General features: G+C 36.0%; 1 protein-coding gene across 2 annotated transcripts in view; it reads left to right on the top strand.

The window, feature by feature from the left end:
• The first annotated feature begins 14 nt into the window (after positions 1–14).
• The window catches only part of apooa (apolipoprotein O, a), a 48,793-nt gene continuing 34,192 nt past the window's right edge, over positions 15–14,615 (top strand). Inside the window, exons 1-3 of one of the 2 annotated variants that reach the window (XM_039745591.1) lie at positions 1,996–2,047; positions 4,459–4,481; positions 10,243–10,353. In XM_039745591.1, the coding sequence (XP_039601525.1) occupies positions 2,008–2,047; positions 4,459–4,481; positions 10,243–10,353 (174 nt within the window). In that variant the 5' untranslated portion in view covers positions 1,996–2,007. Of the gene's footprint in view, positions 100–1,995; positions 2,048–4,458; positions 4,482–10,242; positions 10,354–14,615 lie in introns of those variants that run through there. The other variant, XM_039745592.1, reaches the window with a different exon arrangement.

The following is a 14,615-nucleotide window of genomic DNA, read 5'->3' as shown; positions in this document are numbered from 1 at the left end:
TCCGGTGTTGCACTTTTTGTCTCATACAGGTCAGGAAATGTGTTCTCGCGAGAAACGCGTGCTATTCTGCTGGGCAGGTCGCTGAAGATCATGCACAAGGTGAGAAATTTATCCGTGTCAGTAGTGTGCTGTAACGGCAAGTGTACACATTTTGCATCCCAAGAAGGCTTCTAAAGGATAATAGAAATACTAGCTCTTTATACTTTATTTTTAAATTTATTTTTTAGTCCAGCCGCTACGACGTTCTTTTTGAAACTATAAGGCTCACACGTTGCGTGCTTGCTTGAAAGAGAGAAAACTTGATTGCAACTCGTGAACTTACTGTAAATCCTGCTGTAGTCTAACTGGACAATGTGTAATACGTAAAAAAATGTCGTAAAATGAATGTAACTACTGTGTGTGTAGATGTATGTATGTATGTATGTATATATATATATATATATATAGATAGATATATAGATATATATATATAGAGAGAGAGAGAGTCTGTTATATCCTGTTTTTGTTTGTTCTTGAGGTTTAGTTTTTTTTTTTTTTAAGCTGCTTTTTTGAAATTTGGCACACAGATGCTTATCACCACAAGTCAAGCTTCTGGCAGCTCGGGATCATAGCAAGTGGCAAAACGTATTAATTACAGTGTGATCTGTTGATACAGAAAGACCACCACGCACGAAGCATTGGTATTGTACTGCTAGGTATAATTGGCTTTGAACCAAGAAATCTGAATTTGATTATGTCTCCTGTCTTATTTATTCCAGTGTGGGATTCTTTGGATAAAACAAGCTAAAACTATTGTATGCAAAGAAACATTCCAGTGCTAACAATGTTTATTTACTAAATGCCAACAAGTGTAATATTAAAAAGTTTAGTAATATATACTTTGTAATTAGTTTTTAACTTTACAATTTCTCACCATGTAAACACTAGGCAACTCAGCTGTTGTGTGTATTTTATGACCACCTGATCTTTGTCATTGCTCTTTTACTATATATTTACCTTCATGAAGTCTGTTAAATTAATTCTTCTTCTTCACCTCAAGCTTTCCCCACTTTCATGTGGGGTTGCTTTGTGACACCAGCCTCCACCATTTTCATCTGTTGTACACTTCCTTGCCTGATACGTCTTTCTCCTTTAGTTCTCCCTCCACAAAGTCCATTCACTTTCTCTTTGTTGTTCCTCTTCTCCTCCATCCTAATACGTCCACATCCATGATTTTTCTCCACATACTGTTTATGTCTCTTCTCATGATATGCCCACACCACTTTAACTTTTTTTCCTTGATTTTCTTAGAAATTTCCCAAACTGTTAACTGTTCCTCTGATTCTGTCATTGCTGATCTTATCAAGGTTTGGTATTTCAAACATCCATCTCAACATTCAAGTTCTGTAGCATGTTAAATTAAGCTAACCTTAAATAAATTAGTAACCCTAAATTATGATTATAGATAGGTGCATGACCATGAACTGGATAATCACATTAGTAAGTACATGCATGGACAATAAGTCTTAAAAGAAATCTGAGTGAAACAACATGCTGTTAAATGAGGTCCAACCTAGCCACCCAATACACATTTGTTAAGATACAGCATCTAGCAAAAAAACAGACTTTTTTTATAAAAAAAATTCTGGTAAACACATAATAGACACTTTGAATTATTGTAACCAGAATTGATATTTGCTTTTGCGTTTGTGAACATAATTACATTTAATTTAACTGAAGCAAGGACAGTTCTTTCAGGCGGGGACCTTAAGTAATCAGAGTTGATGCACTGTTTACAGATAATGAAATAATGTGCTATATTAGGGTCTTAGAGGGCCTAATCTATATATAGCATATGTAAATGGCACAATTGGTATTGATTACGAATAGCTCATTGAATATGGCAAACGTGTGGGTTTCTAAGGCCTCTGAAGATGCCTTAAGCCAGAAGCCTTTCAGTACAGATGGGAACATGTGCTAAAAATCATGCCTCCACTTCTAACCGGATAGACTGCGATTGTCTGAACAATGATGGCACTGTTTCATCGGATTCTCTTTGGCTGTATTTGTATGTATAAATGATTATACTACAATGTATATTACTAGTGAAAGCTGTATTTTAAAGCAAGTTAAATATATTCTTTCTTTTGTGTCATATTCTTTTTGTCTTAATAGTTCTGTGATGGTTACTTATATATATACAGATTCAAACTATAAGCTGCATATCTGAAAAGAACACATTCCTGGGCAGCTTGCGCCCCCTGCTGGATACAATTATCTAATGTTTACAATGAATGTTTATTTGTAAACAGAATAACAACTTATTAAAGCTTAAAATAGTTATTGCCACGCTTTCATTCACCATACATATATCATATGTAAATTCCATTATTAGGCCTAATTCTTTAGATTTTTATATCCTCTGTGTTTTGAGTATAAATATGACTAAATATAATTTATATTAGTTATGGCAATAATATATGCATAATAGTAATCTTCTTTAAAAACTGTTTTGTTGTTATTTTGTTATTTCCAGGGCTTCAGTTTACCAGTGAAGTGAAAGATCTGTTGTGTAATTAATGTAGATTCCTGTGAATATCCTTAAAAGGGCACTGCAAACTGCTACAAATAGATATTACAATTTTTATAACTTCTCTACCACACTACCTCTCTGCTGCGAAGCGTGGGTATTTTGCTAGTATAAATAAGACCAGAATTCTTCTATCCAGTAGATCTCTACAGGATATCAAGTATTGCATGTTTCTCCAACCTGGTATATAATGTTTTCAGAAAGAAGCATACCCTTAGTGACTTCCATATTCCATACAGGGCATTTGAGACTTGCAGTTTTACAAAAATCTCTATTGATTTGTACCAAAAGGGAAAGCAAGTTTTTGGCCTTTCCACACACTTGATTAAGAGTACAGTACTTCTTAGCAAAAGCAAAAGTAATCCATTTAATATTTCAGAGCTTTCACTTGTACAGCATCAAGAAACCCACTTTCACTGCTAAAACTGTGTACCAAATAGGTAACAAATTGTAATTTTTTGGGCATAAAAAGAGCAGACACCTAATAATGTACACAACCAAAAATATTGTACTTTTGGAGCTAAAGATTTTTTTGTGCACCAATAGAGGGAGTTGTTTTCTTACAAACTGAACAGTATTGGCGAATTGGTGCATTTTGTTTGAATATCAATGTGCACTGTTAAATAACAGAATGCACAAATATGGTTGGAAGCTGAAAATAATCAAACATTTGGTAAGCAAAAAGCTGAACTTTCAGTGATAGTGAGTCTACATCTTATACTTATGTTTTTTCACTGACTGTAAACAGAATCTTACACAGGTTGATTACTGGCTTAGGTAACTAGCATGAGGTTACCCCACTGGTTAGCAGAGTTAGAAGTTTGCATATTTGTGAGTCTGCCATAAACATCATAAAAAATGGGCTTCAAACTTGATTTATAAACTTGGCATATAGTAGCTGTTCATTTGTTGCTACTCACACTAAGCTTGTTTTATGTTAATTTATTCTTATTGGTAGTCAAATGAAAAAAGTTCATACTTCACCTGTGGGCTTGTGTGTGACACTACTGGGGATGCAGCAATTTGTTAGTTCTGTGACAGTGACTGTTCAGTTCTGTGTCATGTCTGCTGTTTCTGTTACCATTCAATATTGGTTATTTTATTTTTTTTATCTTCTTTTCATTTAATTGTAAATTTCCATGAAGTTGCTATATAACATGTATGAACACTATTTAAATTAGGTGAACATTTACATTTTGTCCCCTAAATATTTCTTACTTTCGTGAAACTGATTAGGTTATTAAAGAAACAAAACACTAACATACACTCATAACTCTTTGTTATGCCTCAGTTGTTTTAAGTGGAAACTTAGTGTAATACTGATATGATGTCCAGTTTTTCTTGTATCCTTATTTAATGAATAATTTTGAAATAAATATTTTTTTTACAGTTGTTATAGATAGAGGTGCACCAAAATGTTCAATGTGAAAGGCCAAATTTCAGAAAACAGGCCAAATATAGAATGCTAAATACCTTTTTTCATTTATTTTTGTGTGATTGCATAAGATGCAGATTAAATCATTTTCACATTTAATTTATGGTTTTCAATGAAATTTGATTCTAAAACTGAATTTTTTCAAAGAGGAAATATTTTAAAAACTTAACTAACATAATTAAATTAATAAATAAAAACAGTGACAAAATACAGTTTTTAAAATAATACATTGTGCCATCAGTTGATGGACTTGCAGTATATTTTATAATTTACACGTAATGCTAACAAACAGCAAAAACCACATAGACCAGCATGAAAGGACAGGTGAAATACAAACAGCATGGCCAATTGACCCTGCCTTGAATGACTGTGCTTTCTCAGTTTATGTCTTGTAAATTTGAAGATCTTGTGCCCATCCATTAATACATTGTTTGCGTGCTTCTTACCTTTTCAGGTAAGGAAGATAGAAACTTTGAGGTAAGATAACTTAGGTAAATTATTTAAATGCACTAATCATGGTGATAGAGAGTGGCAACGTATTGCTTATTGGTCAACACATAAAAGTAAGAATTCAGAATACTCTTTACCTGTGACATTAATGACCCTGTAAACTGTATATACCTAGAATATATTAATTAAGTCTGCAAATGAGAATGTTAGCAATGTCTGTGTATGTGAACAGTGTTAGCGTGTGACCCATTATGCTTCTCTCTTTGCCCATTTATCTTTGCTTTTTTAAAAGCCTTGTGGTGTCTCACCATTTGTCTATTGTTTCTTATTGGTAATAACCAGTATAAACCTCTAAAGATGGCGTTCGTGACATATTGCTTATTTCCTACTCATCAATAGAAGTTGTTTCAAAACATCTTCCATAACTGGAACAGGAAGGCAGCAGAGACAGTGTTATATACTTGGCCAAAATTTCTGCATTTTCTTCTTCATTTGGATGAATACCAAATATAAATTTTATAAACATTTTTGGTGTCCTATAATTCAGCCCATTCCTAGTGGTAATCATTAATTAGCCCTGGAAACGTGTGCTAAGTGAAGTGTTAGTAATAAGTTGACTCCAGTGATTCCAGTTTGAGAAAATGTGCCATCTGTGTTACTAAGATATGTTAATCACAAAAAGTGAAGTGATTTATTTTTATCATGGGAACTTGCCACTATTTTTACTGAAGGTTGGACTGTTTAACTTCTTCACAGAGGCTCTCCTTTGTAGAGTTGTCATTTGACCAACAGCCAGTGAAAATTGTAATTTGCGCCAGTAATGTGCTAATGATGCATATTTGCCTAAAAGCATAGATTTTAGCAGTATGAATGTCTGATAATCGTGATGAATGACTCCAACTCATCCATCCATTATTAAACCTCTGGAGTACCAGAGTCTATACCCAGCAGCATCAGACGGTGGAAACCAGCCTTGATCAGAACTCTGCTCTAATGCATTAAGTACATTATAGTATTTATATGACTGCTAAATCAATATTGTTACTTGATACTCTTTTTAAGATTGGATTAACTTATTTTAGTACCAGCCTAATGATATGTGCACCTGTTGCAAGATTTGGATCCAGAATGATTATAGCATTTTTTTGATAGGATATAGTAGTAGGCACTGAGCCGTTTGCATGTTCAATATGTCTGAAATACCCAGGAATTAGTCTATAATTTGAACACTTTATTACATTGTTTGACTTGATGCAGAGATTAGCTTGTAACTAGCAAAAGTAACAGTTTAAAATGTGACTGACGCAGATATGTGATCCTTAAACAGATGATGCTGGATCCTGGGATCTGATAGTAGTGCTTGTTATATGTTTTGTTGAAAAGAGTGTTTTTAATCTCACAGAGGTTGCAGTCAAGCACCATAATGAATGTTTATCACTGCACTGGGGAATTAAGAGCTAAACTGGTGTTTGTTGCTGACCTACTTTTCTTGGTTGTACTAATTAACCAAGGTCTACAACAAAAATGACTTCATTAAAATGGAGGGCTATCATAGAGGCCCCAGTGCTTTTGAGTAATGGAAGTATTCTGATTGAGAAGCAAATGTGCATAATAGAACGGAGGAAGTTGAAAAAAACTCGGAAAGAGAAAGAAGTGGGGGAGCTGGATTTAAGGAATAAAGGAATACTTCATTGTGTAAGTGGAAAGAGATTCTACTGAACAGCATTCTATTGGTAGTTGGCTGCAAGCCCAAAATGTTGTATGCGGGTATGATTTAGCATGCACCCTTCTGCTTCTTGTTGTTTGGGAAAGCTTGAAATGAGTTGTGGGAGAGCATTTGGATAACAACTGTATATTCCTGTGGCTTTGACATTTTTACTGTTGATTTCAACTTCTGTAAAATCTGGATTTTAATGAATTGAAACATTAAATTAGATTACTTTTCATCCTGCTTACTTCAGCCAGACATTTTGGCATGTTATTGGTGTCTGTGTAACTGTATATGGCATTTTGGTGTTATATTTGTGTCCATTTATGGCTTGATTTTACTTTGTAGATTGTATTACATTAGTCATAATGTAGTATTTTTAGTACAAGTGTTTTAAAATTGGGCCACACACTGAAAAAGTAGTATTTGCTGCTGTTCAGCTATTCAGACAGGTTGAATTTGAGATTTGACACAGTTAAATGTTTAAATACATAAAATCAATATGGCAGTCAGTCTTTATTGCATATTGCACAAAATCTAATAATGAACATTTCAGATTGCACAAAAGACCAGCACAAAGCAAAAAGTAATAATGCAATTGATTTTACAATAAAGCATAGGTAATAGAATTAATGAGGAGAGCCTACAAAATAATCACTTTCATAATAGGTAAGACTTAACTCAAAAGAAGAATTTTTAAACAGCTTGGTAAGGTTAATTAATTAGATAACAAATTAATTATAAAATAATGATTAAAATAAAATCAGGCATAGCATATGTAATCGGGCATAGCAGATCTTTCAGTCTTAACACTAATGAATCCTCACAAACAGTGCTTGGGCAGAATTCCAGATAGCAGGAGCCTCAAAGCTTAAAGACCCTTGAATTCAGTGTATTCATATGCAATACACTAGTAACATTCCCCCATTACAAATAGTAGTATGGATGAAAGCAGAACACTTCAGAGCCATCAAATGCAGTGCTGAACATAAAAACCTCATGCAAGATTTATATGGAAATATATGGATATGCATCTGGTAAAAGTACTAAAATAAACTCAGTGTTTTGAAATACAAGCTAAAAAATATGAATATTAACGCAAGACCAGCTGAAAGAGAAAAAACAAAAACAAAATTTCACTCTGCACAAAATCTGTTTACCGTTGGCAAGCTGATCTCAATGCCCCATCACATGTCAGCAATAGTGTATGGCATATATGAACATCAGTAACTCTAGCAATGTACAGCAGATTTCTGATGTCAGGCTCATCATGTACTGTACTGGGAGTAGCAAAATTGGGCTTTGGAAAGGGAAAAAAATATCTAGATAGACTAAAACAGCAATGATCCTTATGCAGTTGTACAAAGATTAATTGGCCAAAATACTACCTAAACACTGCATAGGTCAGAACATCAGCTACAGGAAGCATTTGGTTGAGGCTCTTGTGGCTAATGGTGGCTCAACCACTTAGTTAATGTAAAGGTTGGCATTGTTTTTTTTTTTTATCTAATTTTGACTTGGGCTACTTTAACAATATGTTACATATGATAGTGATCAATTTTGTGAAAGATATTTGTTTTATTATTTATTATGTAGACCAGAGGTGTCAAGCTTTATTTTACTGAGGGCCAAAAATAACCCTTTGTATACCCACTTCCAGGCTAGACTATACAGTATATACAAACAACTACTGTTATATTTTCTTTACAAACTAGACACATGGGTACTTTTCTGCACATCAGAATTGTATCTTCTACCTTGTGTCTCCCTCTTGAAACTGTCACAGCTTTTCTTACTTGGACACTGTAAGGGAAAGCTAACAGCTGCCACAGGACTGAAATCAGCATTGAGAAAGGTACATTACGTCAGCACATAAAGTTGACTTAGAGAAGCAGTCTAAAAATGTAAGAATGTGTAGCTAAAGCAAACTACATCTGTTTATACCTGCATTAATGTGTGTCACAATTGGATAGCATGTGACCAAATTAAAAAAAAACTGGGTGTAAACACACTGGTGAATAATCACAAAGACCACATTCAAAGTTGGTTGAAAATGGATAGCAGGCACATTTAACATGATTGAAAATGCAAATGTGATTTCCTTCTGGCTCATCTTTGTACTTCTTTGCGAATTCCAGTTTGGCTCTTTTTCTTGGTACTCATAGGAGATTTGCATCTTGCAGTGTAGCTTTTATATTTCCTTTCTTCAATTCTTCTGCAAATGGCAAATACTGGCAGTATTACCCTGGCATCCTGTAGACTTGTCTTTTTTTTTCTTTGGATGTTACGTTTGGGTTTCTCTTAACAACTATAACAATACTGTTATCAGCTGCTGTGGTCTTCCTGGGATGCTGTACTCTTTGCAAATTGATTAGACCACCAGTTATTTCTTTCTTTTTCAACATATTCTATACTTTTGATTCTGGAATAGCCATTTGTTTACCAATGGCTTTGATCATTTTTCGCTTTCATCACATTTTCAGAATTGCTTGCTTTTCTATCATGACCTGCCCTCTAGTTTTCATTTTGTTTTGTACCTTGGATATTAACACCAGACCCCAAAATCAAACTCCAGGGACTACAACCAATCCTACAGATTCAGAGGTTTTTTAATGGTTAATAATTAAGAGAACATGGAACACCTGAGCAAATAGAATCACCTGTCATTTATTTGTCCCAATAATTCTGCTTAGCTCTGGGACAAAGCCTGGAAACAATGAGGAACAGCTTTAGAAAATTTATGTTTGGTAGGTTATCCAGTGGGGACTAGGTGATCTTTTGGCATTGAAACCCTTGTAGATTTTGTTTTTTTTTCTCCAGCTAATCTGGAGTTTTTTGGGGGTTTTTTTATGTCCTCTTGGCCATCTGACCTTATCAGGCTCATCTTTAGAGATTTTAATGTTATATATAAGTACTCTATTTTTCTAATTATATGTTAGATGCTAGGTGACACTGTTGCCCCTTTAAACCCAACAGTCAGACACGCAGGACACCAGGTAAAAGCACCAAGAAGATTTTCAATTAATTTCTTGTTCTCCAACAGTACTCCCCAAGCACAACAACCACAATTAACAATTAAATAATTCACAATATTCTTCTCTGTTCTCCTCCACATCTCCTCAGTAAGCGTTGTCCACCTCCTCTCGACTCAGGCTCGCCTGCTGGGTCTTCAGCAGTCCCTTATAAAGTCCTTGACCGGGAAGTGCTTCTCCTCTTTTGTTCATGTGACTTGCCAGCACTTCCGGGTCAGACGGAGAATTCAAGTTCTTTGATCAGCCCGCAAGTACTTCAGGGTTTCCGTCCTCATGATCCCCTATTACTTCCGGGCTAGGTAAGAACTTTGTCTCCCACCATCTTCCCACAGCGTCCCCTGGCGGCACCCATGGTACCCAGCAGGGCTGTGTTGCCGAACTCCATGTCCCATAGTGCCCTGCGGGAATCCAGGGCACCACCGCAGTCCAGGGAATCTGTCATCTAGCGTCTTGGGGAAGGCAGTGTCCATTTCTGGGGCATCCCAGCCGGGTTAAGCTGCTGGCCGTCTCCTACATTGTATACATTAGTTAAGCTCATATTTATTGTTTTACTATTATCATTCTTGCCTAATTTAATTTGTTTTTCTTTTCTTCTGTATCTTTGATATATTGACATATTGTAAAGCACTTTGAGCTACATTCTGTGAATGAAAATGTGCTATAGAAGTAAATGTTTTTGTAGCTGGAATTGGGGGACTTAACACAACAAATGGATTTTTTCCAATATTGGTTTTGTTGTACAAGTATGCAAAACATTGCTAAAAAATAAAAAAGGTTCTGTACCTTAGTCTCATTCACTTTTTCACCAATAATATAAAGTTTATAAATATACAAAAAAACAATATTGTCTCATTTTTTCTTATTAGTGTAGTTTAACACAACTCAACAACTCCAAATACACTTTAATCTCAGTTTGTCAAGGCCCTATTCTAGAGTTAAACACAATGCTGTGGCAGCTATTTTTGAATATCTTGATTATGACTTTCTCATTATACAGTATACAGTATGTTTCTTTCTTATTATAACTATATTTAACTGCTCATTTTAGACATTGAAGCTAGCAGCAATTCCAACAGGCATAGGCCTGAGCCTTCTCCCTTTCCGAGTTCATGCTGGAAGTGAAGATAAGCAGGGTGGCATCTCCCTTAAAGTTGAAGAGGTATGATTTACTGGATTGTATTTTTTTATTCTTTCTTCACTTGACAAATTGCAAAGATTGCATTGTAACTGAATTTTTTTTCTTGGACTTTAAATATGGAGTCTGTGCTGACGGAAAAAAAACATGGAATCTGAAATTGTTTAAATGAAATTAATCTTTTCTAGGTCTTCCTGATCAGGAAAAAAAATAGTTATTTAGGTTGTTTGATTAGTTATTTATTTATTTTAACTCATGTCCATATAGTGGTACAAACACACTGATTAAATGGTCTGTCTTAATTACATTTTACTAGCCACTAAGACAGGTAGTAGAATAAATATAAAAATATTTGATATCTCTTGCTCCATGTGTACCTTCAGCACCCTTCTTCTGTATCCTCATGTGTCTGAAATTCTTTTGTCCAGCAGTTCCTCTATTTGAACATGTTCCGATAATGCCTGCTTGTCAGACTCTGTCTCTTTATCCGCTTTTATGTTTCTTGTCTTCAAAGGCAACTTTTAGTGGGCCTTCTTCGCCTTTACTTCTCCTTGTGTGTCACACTTCTTCTGTTGATCGTGTAACCAAAGCCAAAGTGGTTGATCAGATTGCTCAGTTGAACTGGACACACACTACTGTACATTAGCATTTTACTACATAGTAGAGTAGATGGGCACATTGTAAATCCTACCTTAGATAGGATTTTGGGACATCTCCCGAAGTATTGCCAGTTGCTTCCAATTCTTTTAGGTAAAGTGCTGGAAACGGCCTGTCCTTTTTTAAGATTTAATTCCTCTCTGTATTACTCTGAAATGACACTGTTTATTTCTAGTGTTGTATCGTGTAAGCTGAAGAATTACCTTCTGAAGGCCATGACACTTGTGTGTCATTCAGTATAATGGAAAAAATATCCAGGAAAAAGAAAAACATGATATTGAAGTGTTGGTTTAAGCAACTGAGAATCTTTCATTTAACCATGTATACACCATGAATTTGAAAGGTGCCTAATGTACTTTCAAAGTATGCTCTTATACCCCTCTTTCTTATTTGCCTTTGGAGTTCTCAAGACCTTCTGAGTTTTAATGATTGGAAGCTTTGGACCGTACAAGGGACTGCTCAATATGGCGTTTATCATTATTATGTAAAAAGTATGCCAAAATACAATTTGGAAAGAAGAAGAAAAAATGTTTGTCAACATAAAATGAAATTGAAGAACTTTTGTTTTCTTGTGAGTGTTGCCACCGTATTTGTCAGGAGATGCGCTGCAAGTGAGGTCATCAGTGTAACATTAGAAAGGTCAGCATTGCACACTTCCAGGTTATCCAAGATACAAGTTCTCAAAAAGATTTAGTGTGTGTTTTCCTAGTGCACATTTTGGTGAAAGACTTCTTGCTCTTTTTTTTGGTCACTGTTTAGATTTTGTCTATTAGTTCTATTATAGTCTCTCTGGTTATGAATGTTGCATGTTATTTTTCCCACTTCTCTTGCTTCTGGTCCCTTCCAAATCATATCCTTTTTTCTGTCACCCAGAGTAGAACATCTGTGTATTTTTTGTCTAGAATAGTAAAAGAATTATTACCCTTTTCAAACTAATTTTTTGTAAAATAATGTATCATAATCTGTAGATAAAACTTAATGTTACAAAACAAAACACAAAATGAAAGTGAAACTGAATTCAGCATGGTTTGTACTATACTTTTGAGATGAAGTAATCATTTAAAGTTAACTTTATAAAATTTATTTTCGATTAGCCTTCCTGCTTTTGCCTTTATCAGGATGAAGAGTGAGAATACATTTTAAAAATACTAAAACTCAACCTCTCATCCAGGTATGGGTCTTCTGCCAGTCTCCACTGGGATGTCAGTCTGACAATTCTGGCATATCATGTCAACCTCCCAGCTGAGATAGGGAATGGGCTTTATCCTGCCCAGAATACCAGTTCATCCATGTCATCCTTCACAACTTTTTAAAATTACTTAAGTACTCATTTTTCATAATATTGATTCTGCAGCCTGCATTACAAGCACATTTCTGATTTGTCATGGCTGGAGTTGTAGCCCCATTTCAACCCACTCACTAGGGTTAATATGACAACTTCAGGGACTTTGGAGCCCCACAGTCCAGAGTGTGCAGTCGATACCATGAGATATCGAGGAATGGGGAGATGGTTTTCTTTGGTGTGTGGGGCACATGGCCTTAACTTACCTAAACAGTGTTTTTTGTAGTCAATGCATTAAGACAGGGTCTGTGATTAGTTTTACCAGTGGGGCAGTTATATAGGTGCTGTTCATTCAAGGCAACAGTCTTTAGCACTGGAGCTAATTTGCTTCCTCATGTTTTAAACTGTCACAGCGAAGTATGCTGTCATGGCACGTTACTTTCTTTTTATTTTATAACATTCAACTTACAATTATATTTTGCCCCCTTTACTATATAAAATACAATGCTATTACTTTTTAGTGTTCAATTGCATAAACAATGGCATGACTTCTTGTGTGCTCATATACTTCCAGATGTGTTTCCGAGCATGTATTTAGTATGTCAGGGTTCATTTGCAGCTCAACAAAAGCATGCAGCGGCCTCATGGAAGAGCATGTTGACATGCCAGCCTTTCTTGCAAAAAATTTGGAAGTTATAAGAACATTGTTACTTATTTACAGAAAAATGCAATGTGCATTGTTTGTATTTATGGAAAGCCTTTAAATGTGTTAGTGGTCTGTTTCTGTGTTACTTTTTTGAACAAAAGACCACACTAATGTTAATTTTACTTAGATATTTATTTATTGTTTGTTTTAAAAATGCTATATACACTGCTCAAAAAAATAAAGGGAATAATTAAATCACACATGAATCTTAAAGAATGCAGTATTAAAGTGGAAAATCTTTACTGAATAATACTGTGTAATTCATTGACAAACAAAATGATGCAAAAATGGTCAATGGAAATCTAATCACCAGCCCACTGAGGGCTGGATTCAACATCACACCAAAAATCAAAGTCAAAAATTGAAATCGTAGGCTGATCCAACCTGTGTGAATTTCATCACGGCAACTCTATTAGATTCGGTAGATTGCCCAGAGGGGACTGGGCGGTCTCGTGGTCTGGAACCCCTACAGATTTTATTTTTTTTTTCTCCAGCTTTTGGAGTTTTTTTTTTGTTTTTTCTGTCCACCCTGGCCATCGGACCTTACTTATTCTATGTTAATTAATGTTGACTTATGTTTATTTTTTATTGTGTCTTCTATTTTTCTATTCATTTTGTAAAGCACTTTGAGCTACATTTTTTGTATGAATATGTGCTATATAAATAAATGTTGATTGATTGATTGAACTCATTATGTGACTCAGTAGTGTGTATGGCCCTCCTGTGCCTGTATGCACTCCTGACAACATCTGGGCATGCCCCTGATGAGATGGTGGATGGTGTCCTGGGGTATCTCCTCCCAGAACTGGATCAGAGCATCAGTAATCTCCTGGACAGTCTGTGGTTCTACGTGGTGGCATTGGATGCACTGATACATCCCAGAGGTTCTCAGTTGGATTCAAGTCTGCGGACAAGACAATGGCTTCAATGTCTTCATCATCCAGGACTTCCTACACACCTGAGGTTGAGCATTAGCCACCTTGAGGTTGAGCACTGTACTGCACCAGTACCTAATAGCAGTCAGGGTACCGTTGCCTAGGACATGGTGGTCCATCTGACCTTTCAAGGATATGCCAGACCATCACTGACCCACCACTAAACCGATCATGCTGGATGATGTTGAAGGCTGAATAACGTTCACCACGGCGTCACATGTGCTCAGTGTGAACCTGCTCTATTCTGTGAAGAGAATGAGGTGCCAATGGTGGAGCTGGCAATTGTGGTATTCTCTGGTGAATCCCAGTTGAGCTGCACAGTGACGGGCTGTGAGTCCAAGTCTCACTGGAGGACGTTGGGCCCTCATGCCGCCCTCATGGAGCACATGCATACCAGTAATTAGGTGGAGGTCATTGTGTAGGGCTCTGGCAGTAGCTCCTCCTGTTCCTACTCATACAAAAGAGTAGATACCGGCCCTGCCACTGGGTTGATACCCTTCTATGTTCCTGTCCAGCTCTCCTTGTGTAACGGCCCGTCTACTGGTATTTCCTCCAGGCTCTTGAGACTATCCTGGGAGACATAGCAAACCTTGTGATGGCATGTATGGATGTACAGTCCTAGAGGAGATGGACTACCTGTGCAACCTCAATCAGCTGCAGGTACTGCCTCATGCTACCAATAGTGACAAGGACACTAGCAAAATGC

This window comes from Polypterus senegalus, chromosome 2 (assembly GCF_016835505.1).
Source record: "Polypterus senegalus isolate Bchr_013 chromosome 2, ASM1683550v1, whole genome shotgun sequence".
NCBI classification, from domain to species: Eukaryota; Metazoa; Chordata; class Cladistia; order Polypteriformes; family Polypteridae; genus Polypterus; species Polypterus senegalus.
The sequence above is the reverse complement of the archived record's forward strand: the minus strand, read 5'-3'. Positions and strand labels throughout refer to the sequence as shown.